The 20,021-nt window shown below is 44.9% G+C and overlaps 1 protein-coding gene across 1 annotated transcript in view; it reads left to right on the forward strand.

Moving 5' to 3' along the window:
• The window catches only part of LAMC2 (laminin subunit gamma 2), a 51,143-nt gene that overhangs the window by 21,612 nt on the left and 9,510 nt on the right, over positions 1-20,021 (forward strand). The window contains exons 3-15 of the mRNA XM_004424948.3: positions 2,165-2,300; positions 5,147-5,245; positions 7,580-7,716; positions 8,501-8,623; positions 9,526-9,715; positions 11,960-12,072; positions 13,009-13,227; positions 13,846-14,031; positions 14,645-14,890; positions 16,983-17,128; positions 18,120-18,276; positions 18,589-18,794; positions 19,839-19,918. Coding sequence (XP_004425005.2) covers positions 2,165-2,300; positions 5,147-5,245; positions 7,580-7,716; positions 8,501-8,623; positions 9,526-9,715; positions 11,960-12,072; positions 13,009-13,227; positions 13,846-14,031; positions 14,645-14,890; positions 16,983-17,128; positions 18,120-18,276; positions 18,589-18,794; positions 19,839-19,918 — 2,038 coding nt within the window. The remainder of the gene's footprint in view (positions 1-2,164; positions 2,301-5,146; positions 5,246-7,579; positions 7,717-8,500; positions 8,624-9,525; positions 9,716-11,959; positions 12,073-13,008; positions 13,228-13,845; positions 14,032-14,644; positions 14,891-16,982; positions 17,129-18,119; positions 18,277-18,588; positions 18,795-19,838; positions 19,919-20,021) is intronic.

The raw sequence follows: 20,021 nt of genomic DNA on the forward strand, positions 1-20,021 counted from the left end.
ATGTACTATTATGTTATAAATCTCTGAAAGATTTAGTATGTACTATTTCCCAAACTCTATGAACAACAGAATGTCTGTTTTCCTGAGATGACTGTTAATACCCCTCAGAAGAGTTTTGGAGAGTACCACCCAGTTTTGTAGAATACTCACCCAGACTCCTCTAATCCAGGCCCTCATGTCAGGGGAGGGTTCCTTTCACGAGAGCCTGTTGGTCTTCCCTCCCAAGCCATCCTGCGGATTGCTCTGGAGCTGTCTTTCTAAACTGCAGGTCTGATCTTGTCACTGCCTGCCTGAACCTCTGAGAGCTCCCTATCACCCACAAATGGATCTGTTATCTTTCTATCAGCTCTTAATTCACTAGTAGATAGCAGGAACTAAGGTATATATATATAGGGCCTAACTCAGTGTCTCATATGTAGTAGGCGCTCAAAAAAATGTAGTTTATACTGTTTTCACTGAGGGCCCTTTCAAGCCTTGCAAAATTGACAGGGAGACTTTCACAGACTCTAACTGTGAACATGACTAATTTATTTCACCTTCCATATGTGGCATAAAAGCCTTTACATAAGCACAGAGTGAATACTTTTACTGATTTGAATTGTATCTATTAGTGAATTAAAAGTTCACAGAAGGACAACAGATTAGAAAAAAAGAAGCAACTGGTTAACGTTTTGCTGGCTTTATAGGTTATGGATAGCCGAATTGTTGCAGTTATTTGAGATATATGGATTATTTTATAATTCTGCTAGCTGCAGGGAAGTTATAAAGTAGGTGAGGTATACCTCTAGCCACCTTTCACCTCGTCTTTTGGCTCCCTCCTAATTCCTTTCACAATAGCCCTGTCTTTTTTCTTGGCATACGTACATGTGTTAAGCCAACAGATTTGGGGGCCTCTTCGTTGTGTCGGGCACTGAGGGTACAGTGGGGAACATGAGCTGAGGTTGTCGTAAGTCAGCAGGGCAAAGGACTGGAATGGGGTGGGATGGATATTTTAGATATGGGAGTCAGAGGAGATTTCTCTAGAGACGTAATATTTAATCAAGACCCGAGTGCTGAGAAGGGGCCAACTAGGTGAAGTTCTAGGGATAGAGCATTCCAGGCTAAGAGCAGGAAGAGGAGACACCCTGAGGAGGGAAGCAGTTAGCGCATTCTAGGAACAGGTTGGAGAGCTGGGAGCTGGAACTTAGTGAAGGAGGGTAGGAGATGAGGTAAGAGAGGTCGAGTCTTGCCAGCCATGATCCAGAGTTTGAATTTTATTCTGCTTATAGTGGGCAGCCGCCAGAGGACTTAAACAGATGAATAATATGATCTGAATTACATTTTAAAAGAGCGCTGGGCTTCTATGTAGAGAATGGAGCCTAGGGAGGCAAGGATAGAGGCAGGAAGGAGAGTGACGGGCAGGTGAGAGAAGATGGAGGCTTGAACTGGGGCGGTGGAAGGGGAGGTGGTAAGAAGGGGCTGGATTCCAGAGTGGTGCGTTTTGTGATCCTGAGCACCTCTTGTCTTTCATCAACACTCAATCTGAGAGGACCCGTTTACAAGTAAGAGCATGTCTATAAAAAGTTTATCATAGGACAAGTACTCCAGTGCACTAAACCGGGTAAGATGCACAGGTCCTTCGTTCTTCACAAGGGGTGATGCTCCAAGGATGAGAATTTCTACCACTCCAGGTTGGTCAAGATATTTTTGTTTAAGAGGCCTTTTTGTGCTCTTAAAACAACGCACCATTCAAGCACTGACCCTTAAAAGATGACTTTTGTCTGCCAGAAATAAGGGGGAACGTTGCTCACTTTCTCATACTAACTCTCTTTGAGGAGGCTGATGTGCTCATTACAAATTTTCTTTCTTCTTGAGATCTCAAGGATTTGATGAACTTCTTTTAAAAAGCAGTGGCTTACACACATTCCTTCACTTAATGTTGAAATCAGAGTAGATACATAAATAAAAATGCTTTCAGGAGTAATTTCCATTTCTTTACTTGAAGAAGCCATCCTTGGCTGTCAAAACTTTGCCTAGTGGGCAGATGAATCCTCAGACAATGTGAAAGAATTGCTAGAGGCAGCAGGTGGTGGTTATTAGTATTTCTTGAGCTCCATGGGGTGACAGTTGCTTCCTAATGCCGTATAAATTAAATATTTCCTTTTTCCTACCTTGTCGGTTACAGGTTCTCTCAGTGCTCGCTGTGACAACTCTGGACGGTGCAGCTGTAAGCCAGGTGTGACAGGAGACAGGTGTGACCGATGTCTGCCCGGCTTCCACACACTCACTGATGCCGGGTGCACCCAAGACCAAAGGCTCCTGTAAGCACCTGCACTCGCCACTGCTGCTTCTGCCATGATAATGACACATATATGAACATTAGCGACCACGTACATTTACTGAGCACCTACTGTGTGCCAAACACTGTTCTGAGGACTTCATGTGGGTTATCTCATTTAATCCTCACAATAACCATAAGAAGTTGGGATTAGCATGATACTCATGTTAAAGATAAGAAACAAACCACAAGAGGTTAAATAAATTTCCTGATGTCACTGGGGAAAGTGGTCCTAACATTCAGGCCCCGAGTTTTGGCTCTGGTACCCCTGTTCTTCACCCTAACAATTGCTCCCCCTTTAGATGAACTAGGATGGAGGTAAAGAGTCCTTCAGATTCTAACCCGGGACCTGTTTCAACCCAAATGAATTTGGAGTAGAACTTTTCTGCATAATTTTAATCCACTTTAGTTTGAAGCATCCTCTATCCCTCCTCAAATTCTTTTCTAGAAGAAGATGGAGCCTACATTATAAATCACATAACCAATCTGCAGGGATGCAGAGCTGGCAGGGTGTTGGGAGGGGAAGTGTAGCAGTGAAGCCATTAGCTAGAAGGTGACCCACAGAGGAATCGCTTCACCATTGCCCACTTTCCCAGCCCCTTGCCCACATGAGAACCGCCCTCCACCGATGCTTGCACTGTTCCAGTTATCATTGTCCCAAGTCCTCTTACCCTTTGGGCCTTTGCATAGATTGTTCTCTTCCAGACTGACCCCTGACCCTTTTAGATAGTTTTCAGAGACCCTCCCCTGGGCCCAATCTCCTTTTTGTAACCCTTTTAAAACATGAAGTAGATTATTTCACTTCTCTGCTCACAACTCTCCATTAGCTCCCTTTCCCACTCAGAATGAGATCCAAACTTCTTTTCAAGGCTGGCAGGGCACTGCAAGATCCTCCTGCCCTCTCCACCTTCAGCAGTAGGCTCACCCTCGATATCTCACCACTCTCCCCCTGCACTCCAGCCACACCAGCCTTCCTTCCTTCCTTTCTGCAAAGGAGCCAAGTGTATGTGACAGTGGCCTTGGCCTAGAGCGCTCTTCCTTCCTGCAGAGCCACGCAGAGCTTCATGGGGCTCCATTCCCACCTCATCCAGCTCCTTGAAGAGGCCTTCCCTGACTAGTCCCCACCCCTCCATGTTCTGAGTCTGTTGTTTTACTTCAATCTCTTGTTTTATATATATTCATTTATTTGTCTGTCTCTCCCACTAGACCATAAGCCCCATCACAGCTTGGTCTTGTTCACTGCTGTATCCCCATGCCTAGAGTAGGAAGAGGCACATACAGGGTGTCTTGGCTCAGCCACAGCTGGCATTATGCTTTACTGCCATTGTTGTTCACATATCTGCCCTGCCTCGAGACTCCTAGAGAACAGGGGCTATTTCCTATTTCTTAGTATTCCCAGTGCTTAGCAACAAGTAGGTGCTGAATACATGTTTGTCAAAGGGTCTATATTTGTAGTATGGAGGGGCTAAGATAGGGAGCCAACTATGGGAATTGAAAGATGAAGATTGGGAAAGGAAACTTCAGGAAGCCTGACTGGACTTGGCATCTGATTAGATGAGGAATGTAAGGGAGAGAAAGGAGTCAAATCCAGGTTTGGACAGGATTTGAATGGAGTTATAGGGCAAGTCAGAGGAAGAGCAGATCAGTAGGGAAAAGGCAACAAACTTGGTTTTAGATCCATGAGATAGATGCATGTGATTGTGTGCCCCACTGAGTGACAGAGACCAGTGCACGAGTCACTAGTCAAAGCACTGGTCTGCACAAGACAAGGAGGTGGTGCCAAAGATAAATAATGAAAGCACTGATTTCCTTCACTGAGAATGTCTTATAACCAAAAAAAAAAAAAAAAATCAGCCAGACTCAGCAATTCCACTCCTAGGTATACGCCCAAGAGATATGAAAACATATATCTGCACAGAAACTTGCACACAAATGTTCATAGCAGCATTGTTCACAATAGCTAAAAAGTGGAAACAGCCCAAATGTCCATCAGCTGATAAAGGGATAAACAAAATGTAGTATATCCGTATGATGGGATTTTATTCATGGTATGACATGGAGGAACCTTGAAAACATACTAACCGAAAGAAGTGAAACACAAAAGGCCCCGTACTGTGTGATTCCATTTATAGGAAATGTTCAGAATAGACAAATCTGTAGAGACAAAAAGTAGATTAGTGATTGCCTCAGGTTGAGGGGAGGAAATGGGGGGATGATTGCCAAAGGGCACAGGGTTTCTTTTTGGAGTGATGAAAATGTTCTAAAATTGATTGTGGTGATGGTTGTATAACTCTGAGAATCTACTAAAAACCATCGAGTTATACACTTTAAGTGGGTGAATTGCATGGTATGTGAATTATATCTCAATAGAAGTGTTACCAAAAGAAAGAACTGAACGAACTAAAACAGCAAGTAGATGAAATCAATCATGATGAAAGCAGACATTATTGAATTAAACAATAGAGAAACAAATGATAAATTTTTAAAAAAATGTCAACTGAACCAGCCAACCAAACTAAACTAAATAGTTTAGTGATGACTTGAGTTTACATTCTGGCACAAAACCCCCCTCTCCTTAGGGGTGGGCAGCAAACAGTTGATGGCCTGGCTGCCGCCCGCAGACCACACTCTGAGTAGCACTAGCATAGACAAATGAGCCCTGAAAGGGTCTGGGAGAGATGAACGTGGACAAGGATGGCTAAGAGAGGCCTCATTGAAGATGAGAGATTTGTTCAAGTTGCTGACATTTGCTTATGAGCACTTGATCTTTGTGTATAGTTGCAAAGCATTTGGAAACACATTCCTGATTTTCTTTCTCTTCTTTCCCAGAGACTCCAAGTGTGACTGTGACCCAGCTGGCATCTCGGGGCCCTGTGACTCGGGCCGCTGTGTCTGCAAGCCTGCTGTCACCGGAGAGCGCTGTGATAGGTCAGTGGGAACTGTGGCCCTCCAGACACAGCAGGAGAGTCCCTTGGCAACTAGCCTGAGAATTCCTCCTCTGTGTGCAACATGGAAAAGGAGTCCGTAACAAGTGTTGATGACCTTCCTGTCCTCTGTCCTCAAAAACTAGGCTTTTTTTTTTTTTTTAAAATACAGCTGAGCCCTCAAATCTCACTGGACTCCATGCTTCTGCCATGGGCCCCTTCTCTTTGTTTACACCGTGGCAGAGGCAGAGGGCCCCAGTGAGTCCCCTCGCCAGCTGGCTCCGAATCCCAGGTGCTTGGATACAAGGTGGTATGCAGTAATGAGATCCCGAGTCTTAGCTCAGCCCCAGAAAAGGCCTGGCCTAATTAAACATGTAGGGAAAATCCTCGTACGAGGGAATATCGCAACATGGTATAGCCATATATAACCATCGTATGCAGACAACGAACCGCCCAGGGATGGGGTGGTGGCTACAAGCACACACACTAACCGGGGGAAGATGTCAGAGCCTTTGGGCCCCACGCCATGTTGGGGCAGGTGGCGCGGTAAAGAGCGATCCACCCTCCGTTGCTGCTGCAGGACATTCCTTAAGTACAAACTGCTCAGACTTAAAAGACTCTTCCCTCCCCTGAGAGGGTTGTGAGCAGAGGGTTGTGAGCAGAGGGCTGTGAGGTTGGCCCCAAAGGTAGTCTTCCCCTGCATTTCCTTAAAAGTAAGAAAGCAGTTCTTCGGCATCCTTATACCTGGGCAGAGGAAATGCCAGACACATTCCCAGCTTGTGTTTTCAGGGGGTTCTTTTTGGCTGAGGTGGGGGTAGGGACACAGCTTAAGGGTTAAAAGAGGAGTCACTTTTTGAAAACATTTTTAATTTCAAAATAGAACACCAAAATAGAAAGCCACATCAAACACATGCCACCACCACCAATTATATGAAACAGACCTTTGCTAAAAATGTTCCATCCCAATAACAGCACTCTCCCTCCTTCCTAGAAGTGACCACTGTCCTGACTTCTGTGGTAATCACTTCCTTGCTTTTCTTCCTAATTTATTACCCAAGTGCATGCCTAAACATTATTGTTTAGTTTTGCCTGATTCCCTCCCACCCCTCTTCCTTTATCATTCCTTCTCTGCCCTTTCTGGGCCTCCCTCCCTCCTTCCCTCCCTTCTGCTCTCCCTTCCTTCTTTTTTAATCTCTTTTAGTCTACAGGTTTCCTCCAGAGAAACTATAATGATTTTTTTTAACCGTTGCTCTGCAGAGAAAACAATGTTTATTTATTTATAGCTGTTCTCTGAGGCATCCACTGTTCACAGCTAACCTGCTGTTCTGTGATTTTGCACAACGAACATACTCCTGACATCTTGTCCAGTGGGTTAGGCCACACGATTTAGAGGCGGGTGTACCTGAGTCTGAATCCTGCCTCAGCCACTTACCAGCTGTATGACCTTAAACAAGTTTCTTAACCTCTCTGGCCTTGGTCTCTTCATCTAAGAAACTGAAAATAACAATTCCTGTCTTATAGGGCTATAGTAAGGATTAAATGTGAAAGCATACATAAGCGCCTGGCATGTTGTAAGTGCTAAATAAATGATCATTGAAACTATCATTACTTGATGTAGAAGGATGTAGTTAACTTGAACAGACTAAAAACAAGTCCTCCACACCTTCCTCTTCTCTGTGACCCCAACATCTGGGACTTGTCTGGCAGCTGTGGTCCTCAGAGAAGCTTCTGGAGAGCTTGAGCTTGGAGCAGTGGTGGAACACCAGCCTGCGCTTTGCTTTTGTAGAGAGTGAGCCTCTAGCCATCCTTCTTTGTCATATCCTCACCCCCATGGGCCAGAGCCCAGGTATGATGGTGGGCAACACCTAGAGGTCTTGTGGGGGGGTCAGTGCAGCTCAGGGGGTGCTGGGGCTGGAGCATTTGCCTTTACTTTCCTGGCCTACACCTCCCACTCTTTAGCCTCCATTAAACACTTGCTCCAAGACAGGGCCAGCTCTGCATATCCCTGCCCACCCCTCCCTCTCCTGCCCATGTGACCTCCACTCTGTCCTCATCAAGGATGGGAAAATCATTAAGTTTCGAGACAATCAAATCTAACATGATTCTGCTCTACTAGAGGGAGGAAAAATGAATGTTCCTCATGCTCTTTCAGTGGGGCTGTGATTATCCATGCCGTGGTCTGGGAGAGGGGGTGGTATGTGCAACTTAGTATTTCCCACCTCTGGGAATTAAATAGTGCTGGGTGGGAGAGAAAGTAGAAAAGATCAGTCATCATATTCTCTATATGGAATAAGAAATAACCCACAATATTGTCTTGATTTCTAAAATGTCGCTGCAGGTGTCGACCAGGTTACTATCACCTGGATGGGGGAAACCCTGAGGGCTGTACCCAGTGTTTTTGTTATGGGCATTCTGCCAGCTGCCGCAGCTCTGGGGACTACAGTGTCCATAAAATCACCTCTGCCTTCCATCAAGGTGCAGTATTCTGTTTTCTAGGATTTTGTTTTTAACGTTGTATAGGGCTTTGTGCTCGCAGACAACCACAGGATGGGATCCTTGAGCCATCTTTAGCAACTCTCTTCTAGCTTTTAATGGATTCTTCTGTCAGGGCATTAAGGCAGACCCTAGTGTCTCAAAAAAGTTATAGCTCAATGGTTTACTCATACCAGTTTTGGAATAACTTAAAAGAATAACTAAAAAGAGACCAGATTTTCATTTCCCTGCATTTCTCATCCCCCTCTATTTCAAAACCACAAAAGAATCATTCATTTGGATTGGGGAGTTTGTGAGAGTCTTCCTGGAGTTCACATTCACTAATAATACTGCTTTCAATACATTAATTGAGTTAATTTATGTAAAATTAGTTACCAAGCTACAAAGCACTGTAAAAACATGGGAGACTGACATGACTTCAACTCTGAGTTTCTCTTTGAAAATACTGGATCCCCTTACCTCACTAAGGCCAGACCCTGTTTATGTAAATAAAATAAAAATACAAATTACAGGCAGATGAAAACATGCTCTCTTATTAAAAGACTCAGACTCAAATACAAGAAGTCAAAGCAGCTGTAGGGTGGGGGCGGGTGAGATTGAGACCCAAGTGGAGAGGTACATAGGGAATTTTGAGGTCTGTGGAAATATTAAGAAAACCTCACTTGTTACTTACTGCTAAGACTTTTTGGCAAACAATTCTTGCCTTTTTTAACTCAATAGATGATGTGGTTTGTCTGACTGCAGAGTGATTTTATTTGTGTTCCAGATGTTGATGGCTGGAAGGCTATCCAAAGAAATGGGTCTCCTGCAAAGCTCCATTGGTCACAACGCCATCGGGACATATTTAGCTCAGCACGACGATCAGATCCTATCTATTTTGTAGCTCCTGGTATGTATGGTCTTTTTCCAATAGAAGCCAACTTATAAGACTAGGAAGTCAGGATACAAAAATGGAGTTAGAAAATGTGGAAACCATATCACTTAGTGTTCAGGGCAGTAGTTATCTCCAGAAGACAGTTGGGGCTACAGCCCTATTTGACAAAGTCATGGCACAGCAGAGCAGAACTGGGTGTCCAGGCGGTCAGACCCTGAGGGAGGTTCCTACTTTAATCAAATGGGAAGTTTCTAGGTTTCCCACCAAGATAAGAAATAAGGACTATGGTGAAATCGGTGGGTGTACTGAAAAGTAGAGGGAAAAGGGAAAATAAGGCATTTCTCAAAGCTTTAACCATTTGTAAACTGAAAAGTATATATTAGTCAGTGGTATAGAAAAGCTGGATGGAGAAACTCTGGCTAGAATTCTAATCCTGGTTCATATCCTTAGCTAATACGTGATTCCTGGGCAAGTTGTCCTCTTAACCTTTCCAAACTTTAATTCTCTCAGCTGTTAAATGGGAATAATAATGCCCACCTCTAAGAATTATTGCCATCAAATGTGATGATGTTTGTGAAAGTGTTCTGTAAACTATAAAGCATTATGTGACAAATGGCACTATTGCCGATATACCCGGGACCTTTACATATTGGTCTGTCATGAGGGCTGTTCTATGAATCATCTAATAGATGGAATTGTCTTATAATGAGGCCGTTTTAGCATTTCAGTAACTAACCCTCCTTTGTAGCCAATAGCAGTATGGCCATGCTCTCTTCTGGAAGGGGAGTTTGGAGCAGGGTGGTGGGTGGGTAACACAGGACTCCAACAGAAATGGCCAGCATTAATGCAAGCTTGCTCACTCGTTTGCCTCTCCAGTTTCACAACTGAGCTCAATTTTTTCAAATTCTATTTCACAGCCAAATTTCTTGGGAATCAACAGGTGAGCTATGGGCAAAGGCTGTCTTTTGACTACCGTGTGGACAGGGGAGGCAGACACCCATCTGCCCACGACGTGATCCTGGAAGGTGCTGGTCTACGGATCACAGCTCCCTTGATGCCGCTTGGCAAGACACTGCCTTGTGGGCTTACCAAGACTTACACATTCAGGTAAAAAGAGAGACTACAAGTGGGTCAAATAGAGCAAACTGTGATTGAAGTCTAGTTTCTTTGTTCATTCATTCAGTCATCAATCATTCATTCAGCAAGCTTTCTGAGCACCTTTTACCTACAGACATGGTGTTATGTGCTGAGACAGGACACAATTCCCGCCCTGAAGTCCCTGACAGGCTAATGGGAGAGAAAAATAACAGATGCTTACAGTATAGTTTGGAAGTGACGAGATAGACAAGGTGGTCACAGGTGTTTTGAACACACATAGGAGGCATAAGTAACCCACACTGGAATAATCAAGGAGAGCTTCCCAAGAAGATATGGCAAGTGAAGAGCAGCTCTCTAAGGAAGGACAGGGGAAAAGGTTAAACAGGCAGAGGAAATCGCATGCTTGAGGAAGTTTTGTGCATTTAGGAAATTCCTAGTAGTTAAGCATGAGTGGAGCATGGAGTGGGGGAGAGGAACACAGTGAGAAGTGAGGTCAGAGAAAGAGACGGGGGTGAGGTCACAGACGTCGCTTTGTGTGTCTAAGAAGGTTGCACGAGCCTGTAGAATGGGGATTTTGAATGGCATGTATAGAGAGGTCAGGGGAGGGGGCTGTGCCTGCTAAGTGCTCAGTACAGCGTTGGAGGCTGGGAAATCAAGATGAAGAAACATAGTCTTTGTCCTCCAAGAGCTCATGGTCTAGTAAGTTATATAACATGTCAAAAAGCAAATACGATGCAGTACAATAATCGCTTCAGTGGGGGTGCATGTTCATGGGGACCTGCAAGGAGAGGAAAGAGTGCCTAATTATGCCTGGAGGAGTCAGGAAAAGCGTCACAGAGGAGGCAATGTGTGGGCTGAGAACAGAAAGAAGCACAGCGCTTTCCCAGGAAGAACATCAGGACAACCTGTACATGTGACTATATGGGGGATGTGGAAAGGCATAATATGGGAGGAACTGGCAAGCTGGAACACAGCATATATAGAGGAGATGGGGAGATAAGTTTGAAAAGGCTGGAAAAGGACCCAGCGTGGTGGGCTTTGAGTGTCGTGTCAAGGTGCTGAGATCTTGTCCGTACCTGCAAGATGATGGAAGCCACTGAGAGGCTGGAAGTCGAGAAGTGTCATGATCACGGGTAAAGGCTGGGTGCAAATACCATGTGGAGGATAGTTCAGGTAGGGTCCTTAACTCGACCATTAGAACACATTTGCAGTGGTTCAAGTGATGGTTGCTGGGGGCCTTACTCAGGGCAGAGGTGACGGGAATAGAGAATAGAAGACCCAGAGTACACACACAATGTGTATGTACTTAAATAACCAAGCGCAACTTATTCTGATGATACACACAGACAGCTATCCTAGCTGGAATACCCATTCCCACCTTCTCAGCTTGGTGAACTTACTCTTTAAGATTAAGCTTACAAGGTTCTTCCTTTGTATTAGCCTCCTCAGAATCCCAGGTAAAGTTACGGTCACCTCGTGAGTTGCTGTGGCATTCTGTACATGTATTTGTTATAGCACTCACTGCACCATATCATAATTATTTGTTTACCCATTGACTGCCCTGCCTGGACGCTGATCAATTCACCCTCGTTGTCTTTGTATCCTCCAGCCTCATACAGCGTCTGGTCCAAACCAAGTGCACAGTAAACTGCTGTTTAATGAATCAGTGAATGGAACAAAATGGGTAGGATTGTTTCTGGAAGAGATATTCCAGTAAAAAACAAAACAAAATTAAAAAGAATAGTGCAGGGGCTTGTGATATGATGCAGAGAGGCACTATGATGCCAAATTAAGAAGTATTAGATGTGGACAATGTAGAAGATGGAAACTGACTTTTGAAAAGAGTAAGGGAAACGTGCTCAGATAACAAATCATTTAAACAACAAAACCAAAAATGAATGGTAGCTCTTGAGGATCAGAGCTCAGGGATGTTTCTGATATTAGGTTTTGTGTGGCCGAGAATAGAAGGTGGTCTCTGATGACCTGGACCAGCACTGGATGCCATGACCCCTGGAGGTCAGCTTCCTACACTGGGAAGCCCTCCATCATGTCCTATGGGGCTTGTGGTCCCCATGGAGTGAGAAGGCTCCAAGTTCACGCCTGCGAGGATGTCTACCCATCCTTAGCCCCTCTCAGCAGGACTTCGAAGGGGCTTACCTGTTCCCACATTCTCAGGGATAATTTGTATCAGGTATATGAATTATGAGATTTGATAAGAATTGGATTTTAAGCTTTTGGTTTTAAATCATGCAGATTAAGTGAACATCCAAGCAGTAACTGGAGCCCCCAGCTGAGTTACTTTGAGTATCGGAGGTTACTGCGGAACCTCACAGCCCTGCAGATCCGAGCTACCTATGGAGAATACAGTAAGTGACTAAGAGAAACGAAAGTCTCTCTTCTTAGGTTTTAGTTTAATTTTTTCCAACTCTCTGAGGTGGTGACAGTCCCCAAACAAGTAGATCAACTACTTGATGGTTTTGATGTAGTCCCTGATCAAATCTAGAAAAAGCTTTAAGGAAGGAATGTTTCTCTAGAAAGAGGTCATCACCAATGAAGAATGAATGATGCTACCTTGCTAAGAGTCTCCGAATTTAGATGAAAGCTGGTTATTTGAAGAAGATAATCTACAGCAAATGGGACATTCCCTTAGCTAGGAAATGGCATCTACAACACAGCCCTCTATTCCTTGAGTAGCTTTTCCTCTGGGATTATGCTCGGTGACACCATGTTCGGACATCATCATGTATTCTGTTAATTCCTTTTATCGAACTTCACATGTTGGGTCCTCCTAATCCCAACTGGACTTATTTAAATGAGAGTTCCTTCAGCTTTTTAGCACGCATGTAAAAAGGAAGCATGGCTGGCATGTACCATTTCTATTTCACTGATGCAGCGAAGAAAGCAGGAAGTAGAAAACGTGTTTACTAACAACTTATTGAATCTTTACTCTGTGCCAGGCACATTATAATATATAAATTGTCTCATTTAATTTCACAACAAACATAGGAAGTGTATACCACTGTTACTTCTCTTCTACAGTTGAGGAAACACGGTCATGGAGGGGTTATGTGACTTACTCAATTCACACAGCTAGTGAGGTGGAGCCAGAATTCAAACCCTGATTTTTCTGATACCAGAGCCTGTGTGCTCAGTCATGATGGACTGCTGTACCTCTACGCATGGCACAGCAACCGAACACCTGTTTTTGACAGGGAGTTAAGAAAAACAAAATCCCAGAGAGCCTGACTTTAGATCTTTAGGCCTTACCACTTGCTACTTCTAACCTGTTCTCTCTATCGTAGGTACTGGGTACATTGACAACGTGACCTTGATTTCAGCCCGCCCTGTTTCTGGAGCCCCAGCACCCTGGGTTGAACAATGTGTGTGCCCTGTTGGGTACAAGGGGCAGTTCTGCCAGGATTGTGCTGCTGGCTACAAAAGAGATTCAGCCAGACTGGGACCGTTTGGCACCTGTATTCCGTGTAACTGCCAAGGGGGAGGGGCCTGCGATCCAGACACAGGTGAGTGAAATGGCACCTGGACCAGGTGGCTGGGGGTGCAGCCAGGTGACTGGGGTTTCCTGTGGAAGAGAGAGTGCTGTGGAAGAAAGGCCGTGCCTGAACTCATTTGGGAGATGGGAAAGGATTAAGGAAAGTAGGGCTGGAGTCAGAGGAGATGGACATGGTGCTTGATTACACTCAATCCTCTTCATTATGGAAATGTCACAAGGTTGTGATAAAGGTGCTAGGTTACAGGAAATGGCGGTCCTGGTCCCGGTTCAGTGGTGGGTAGGGGAGTCGGTGTCGAGTTGCAAGAATTGTATAAGGAGATCAAAGGCGATGACTGAGCCTGAATGGATGTGCCGACAAATGGCGTCAGGCCCCGGGGGATGGGGAGCAGTGTTAAGTTATGGATTGTAAGGGAACTGTCTGTCTGCTTAACACGGGAGAGTGAGGGTGGAGTCAGCGTCGTGGCCGAGTTTAGAGATGGTACTAGGGCAAAAGATGAATGCCAGTGCTCACACACTTTGGCGAAAGCTTCAGAAAGGAAGGCTTTGAGTGACTAAGCTCTGACCCCCATGCATCCTCCATACTAAAGGAAGTGTATGGTTTTACCCTGCTCATTTGTCTGCCTCCCAGGAGATTGTTATTCAGGGGATGAAAATCCTGACTTCCCTGAGTGTGCTGACTGCCCCATTGGTTTCTACAATGATCCACACGACCCCCGAAGCTGCAAGCCGTGCCCCTGTCACAATGGCTTCAGCTGCTCCGTGATGCCTGAGACAGAGGAGGTGGTGTGCAATAACTGCCCCCAGGGGGTCACTGGTAAGCCTGACGACCTGCTTCGCCCTGTCCTGATGCCGTGAATTTGTGTAAACAGCTTCTATCCCAAGAAATGTCTAGGGAATTATAATTACTTGAGGTTAATCTAAATGGGCTCATTCTAAAGATAAGAATATTTTGATGCCTGAGAGGTGAGGTGCATCGAGGAAGGGCAGAATGTACGGGGAGAAAACATCTACAGCTGTTTCAGGAGGTTTGTAATTAGGACATGACATTTTCAGACATTATACATGGTCTAACTAAGTTTTTGAAAATGAACCAAGGTAAAGAAGGAAAACTCAGTGACCTTTTAAATGTTACATCTCTCTGCTGCTCCGTCTGAAAGAAGAGTTAATTCTTCAGCAGCAGCCTTGGTGGTATTGCTCTAAATCTGACCTCTCCTCATCTGGTTAACTGGCAGCCAGCATCCCTGCCTGTGTGGTCCGTGGCCACCAGGAGTGGAAGAGCCATCCCTTGCCCTGGGTACCTGCTCCAGGCTGTTGTTCTGGGGTCCGGGGTGGGAAGTGCTTCTAGAGGGCGGCTTGTATTTAGGCCTCTGCATCTGGTCTTGCTGCCAGTGGATGACCACTTGGGCTTGGCCATTTGTTCCTCCCAGGTGCCCGCTGTGAGCTCTGTGCCGATGGCTATTTTGGGGACCCCTTCGGGGAACGTGGCCCAGTGAGGCCTTGTCAGCCATGTCAGTGCAACAACAATGTGGACCCCAGTGCCTCTGGGAACTGTGACCGCCTCACAGGCAGATGTCTGAAGTGCATCCACAACACAGCCGGTGTCCACTGCGACCAGTGCAAAGCAGGCTACTTCGGGGACCCCTTGGCTCCCAACCCAGCGGACAAGTGTCGAGGTAGGCCTGCGTCCCCAGACAGGTTGTATGGTTGTGTGTGTGTGTGTGTGTGTGTGTGTGTATACAGGTAACCTTGGTAGCGTGTGCAGGTCAGAACACACAAATCAGCAAGGCCAACAGCAGGTGATACTGTGATGCTCCTTTGGTTTCTCTGACCGACTGGCCTGTGAACAGCCTGGACCATTCACCTGTCAAAGGTCTTAAGACCAGTTTCCCCTGCAGCAGGGCTCTGGAGGACAGAGCTGGAGGATGTTGAATGGGTTAAAGCTGGGTGGGAGAAGTGAAAAAGGTCAGGTTTACATTCCTGAGTGGAAGAGGAGATAAAATGGGGCCACGTCCTATGCCCAATCCCGAGGCTGGAAGGCAGGGAAGTGGCTGCCAAACCTGTTATAGGAGAGTAATAAATGGCAGGAGACCATGCCTGAACACACTGAAGTGGGGAGGGGAGGGGGCTGTAAAGCAGTTTAAGAGACCCTCTCAGGAAGTCAGTGTAATTGACGTATAGAAAGGTAACCGTCAAACTTCTCCTAACAAGACTCAGCTTCAAAGCAGCGGCTATCGTGGGGCATTCCTAAGGGCTGCTCCAGATCAAAGGGTGAATGAGCAGATCGGTCCTCTTGCTCAGCCCTTCTTTCAAATCTCTGCACACTTCTATTCTACAGGCAAGTTCAGTTCTAGGGAGCTGACCTGCCCAGAGACTCACCCCTTAGTTGTAAGGTCCCAGACCAGCCCTGGTGCCCAGAACTCAGAGCCTTATTTATTATAAGGTCCAGAGTGGCTCTGGGGTCCCTGACCAGAGAACTTCTGGTTCCTTAGGAGTTCTGCAGGGAGCCCAGAGCCTCCCACTCTCACCAGAATCTCCACCCCTGGAAATGCCAGAAGACCTCTGTGCAACCTGGGGCTTCTACCCAGGGGCACGAATCCCCCCCTGCCCTGACCCCAACCTCTGGGTTAGCTGTGGTGTGCTAGAAAGTACCCATGATAGGAAGAGGCCACACAACATCAGGAGGACTGAGTTCAAGTCCAGTTTTTTTTAACATACCTATTGTATTATGCCGATTATACCAATTAATCTCTCTGAGCCTGTTTCCTCATGGATGAATAATATTTAACTCAAAGTGCTTGCAAAGATAAAATACAATAGCACATAGGAAGTACACTGTAAACTAAATAATTCTAGCTATAAGGCGCTACTAATAGAGACTTCACTGGCTTTAGACCACACATTTCTCCACTCAACTGTCTTTTGTCAAGCACCTACCAGGTACCCAAAGTGGTGCTAGATACTGAGGTTACAGTGATGAATACGTTAGCCCCAGCTCCCCAAGAGCTCACATGCTAATAAGGAAGACACACGAATACGTAAGGAAGTAAGGACAGTACTTAGACATGTGATCATATCACTATGTGCTGAGTGATTTGCGAGCACCGAAGATAGAGCAACCCAGAAAATCACTGTAACCCCATCAGAGCACCCTCTGTTATATCCTCAGCTCCTAGAACAGAATGTGGCACACAGTAGTACTCAATCAGTTTGACTGAATGAAGAAAGCTACTGCTTTCTTACTGTATTTCCTACATCAAAGGCAGCAGAGCAGAAGGAAAAGAGCATTGGCTCTTTCCAGGTTCTCATTCCAGCTTACTAATACTTGCTGTGTGTCCTTGGATAGGTTCCTCAGCCTCTCTGAGCTCATATTCCTCATCTGTAAAATAGAGGGAGACGTATACATCTGGCACATAATAGGCCCAGAAGAAATGTTATTCTCCTTGTGAGCAAAACCAGAGTACCTACAGAATATCCAACAGGCTTAGAATTTAATGGGAGGAAGAAAACAAGTGCCACCAGAAACAATGGACTGTTTTAATATCTCTTCATCCACCCACACACCAAACAAACCTGCCCGAGATTCCTAAGACCTGTAGGATGTGCTTGGAGGCATATGGCCAAGAGATGAATCTGACACAATATGAATTCTGGAAGGATTCTTTGCCCTTGGTGATTTGAACTTCTTCCTTTTATCTTTGCTATACTTCCAGTTTCTGGAATTAGCTTGATATGAATACTTCCTATTTGTCTGTCTTTTGTCTCTAGCTTGCAACTGCAACCCAGTGGGCTCGGAGCCTGTGGAGTGTCGAAGTGATGGCAGCTGCGTTTGCAAGCCAGGCTTTGGTGGCCTCAACTGTGAGCGTGAAGAATCAACCAGCTGTCCAGGTTGCTATAATGAAGTGACGATTCAGGTGTGCATGCTTCCCTTACCAACTCTCACCCCACGAGTAAAATCTTTAAATGTCTACTGGTGGTTCTGTCACTGATCTAGGACCCCACTAGTGTCCTGGAGATGGAGGTGAGGGTTACTATTTCTTTCTTTAAAAACTGCTGTATTAAAAAGAATTCTGTATAATAGTAATAATACTTCAGGTTTAAGTTCTTATACGTACCATTTTCAAAACCCCTTTTACAGATACTGTCTTGCTTGGTACTCATGATACTTAATCAAATTGGGAGAAAAAGCATTCTGACCTCAGTTTTCACTGAGCAAAGAAAGTCTCAAAAAATTTGCAGTCTTTCAAAATCACATGGCCAGCTGGAACTGAGAATCCTATCCACGTCCCCTGACTCTGAGTTTAGTGCTCTTTCCACTATGATTTGCCATTGAATTTCTTCCAAGAGATGTCCTTGTAGAACAGATGAAGAAAAACATAAACATTTAAGAGACGTGAGGAGTCCAGAAGGTGTTGAGGCTGTCCAAACAGGAATGACCTCCAGAAATTTCTCATTCAAAATCCAGAGAAGAATGAAATTGATGTTGTTAATTATTATTATTTTGCTGGGGTGAGGAGTAGAGGAGAAAAGGGCACAAACAGAACCCCAAATGTAGAACAAACTCAACCTTTTAAAAAAATTTATCTATTAAACCAGCCCTCTGTAGCATTTTCTTTGTTCCAGACACTGTTCTAAGCACTATACAAATATTAACTCATTTAGTCCAAGAAATAAGTCTATGAGGTATTATTATTATTATCCCCATCTATGGATTAAGAAAGGTCACACAGCTAGTGAGTAGTGGGGCCAGAATTCAAACTCAGAGAGTCTAGGTTCTAGAATCTAAACTTTTAACTACCGTGACATGCCAAGCATTTCTGGGCTTTTAGCTCTCATCTCCTAGTAGCTGGTGTTTGACCATGGTCTCTGCCATCTGTTCTGATCCTCTTTCCCATGTGGTTTCAGATGGATCAGTTTATGCAGCAGCTCCAGAGCCTGGAGGCCCTGATTTCGAAGGCTCCGGGTGGCGGTGGAGCCGTACCCAACACAGAGCTGGAAGGCAGGATGCGGCAGGCTGAGCAGGCCCTTCAGGACATTCTGAGAGAAGCCCAGATTTCAGAAGGTGATCAAGGCCAATTTCCCTTCAGACAGAAGACAATTTATAGTCCCAGAAAGCATTGCTAGACTAGGTCATTGGATCTTCTGCAGGTATCAGTTCAGCAGATGTCTCTAACTAGCCCTTGCAGAGGTGGAAGGATTGTCTGTCTTCCTGGACCTGAATGATGGAGATAAAAGAGCGGTTGCGTGCATTCATGTATTGGGTTTTTACCATTTTGCCATAAAGCCAAAGTCACTTTTTCAACCCTCCATTATGTTTGAATACTCTATGCTGACCCTGAAAGTGCTCATCTTCCCTTTTCTTGTTGGTGTTCAGGTGCTATTAGATCCCTCAATCTCCAGTTGGCCAAGGCAAGGAGTCAAGAGAATAGCTACCGGAACCGCCTGGATGACCTGAAGATGACTGTGGAAAGAGTTCGGGCCCTGGGAAGTCAGCATCAGAACCGAGTTCAGGATACTCGCAGGCTCATCACCCAGATGCGCCTGAGCCTGGAGAAAAGCGAGGCTTCCCTGCAGAACACCGTAGGTGGTGCTGGCTTAGCTGAGGGACTCAGAGTCACTGCTGTGTGGGAAGACTCACCTGTAGGCATCACTGGCTCACTGTCTCGGGTTTTCTGGTCTACCTGGCAGATAGTTGGACTTCTCTTCCTTCAAACAGTCACCCCTCTTCTTTGCATCCTTTGGCTTCCTGCTATTTCCCATCTTACTGCATTATGTTCTTCTCCCTAGTTCGTTTCTTGCTAACCGTATCCTCATCTTGGCCCTGTCTCCTCTCCTTCCTTTCTGCATATCTTCTAGCTTGCTATCTCCCAGAGGGCAAGATTTAATTTTGTTCATATTGACATTCTCAGCCCATAGCACAGTGTGTGTCTGTGATAAATTTTTGCTGCATAAATGAATGAATGAACAAAAGCACAAATGAAAAAGGAAGGAAGGAAGAAAGGAGCCCAATGAAGACATGGTTCTGAAAATGGGAAAAAAATTGTTGCCAGTATAATTTTCTTAAGGATGTAGTTTGTAGTGTGGTAGGAGGGAGAGATTTGAATGAGAGCTCTTCCCTTTCTGAATAAAGGCAGTGGTGACAATAAGTTAAGTGGGTGGGTAGGCGATGAATAGAGGAAATTGGAAGATAATCAGATATTATGCTGAGGAAATGAAGGATTTAAAAAATAATGTATATTTATTTTTTCCTCATTACAAAAATAATGTTTATTGTAGAAAATTTAGAAAATAAAAATCCCCTATGATCCCATTACTAAGAAATAACCACCATTGAAACTCGATACATATTCTACTGGACTTTAAATACACGTGAAAATATAAACGTACATATTTTTAAATGCATCTATATCTATTTATAGACTTTTTTGAGCCTAGATTTCTAGTTTATTTTTGTCTATACTTTTTTTTTTTAATGTAATGATTGTGGTGACTAGGGACTCTTGATGTGTCAGGGTGTGGAATGCTGTGTGGCTAATGACAAGTGGTTCTGACAGGACAGACATAGAACCTGCTTAGACGCCATGGCCAAGTGCAAAGCCTTAACCAATTCTCCTTTTTCCATAGAACCTTCCTGCTTCAGAACTCTACGTGGGGCCAAATGGCTTTAAAAGTCTGGCTCAGGAGGCCATGAGATTGGCAGACAGGTGAGCAGCTTTAGAGGGCACCTCTGCTTCAGATCATCTCTGCAAGGCCAGACTTGAACAAAACTGTAGGGTATTCAGGACCTAAGTACCATATTCATTACCT

This window comes from Ceratotherium simum, chromosome 2 (genome assembly GCF_057802395.1).
Source record: "Ceratotherium simum simum isolate JZ-2026a chromosome 2, ASM5780239v1, whole genome shotgun sequence".
Classification (NCBI taxonomy): domain Eukaryota; kingdom Metazoa; phylum Chordata; class Mammalia; order Perissodactyla; family Rhinocerotidae; genus Ceratotherium; species Ceratotherium simum.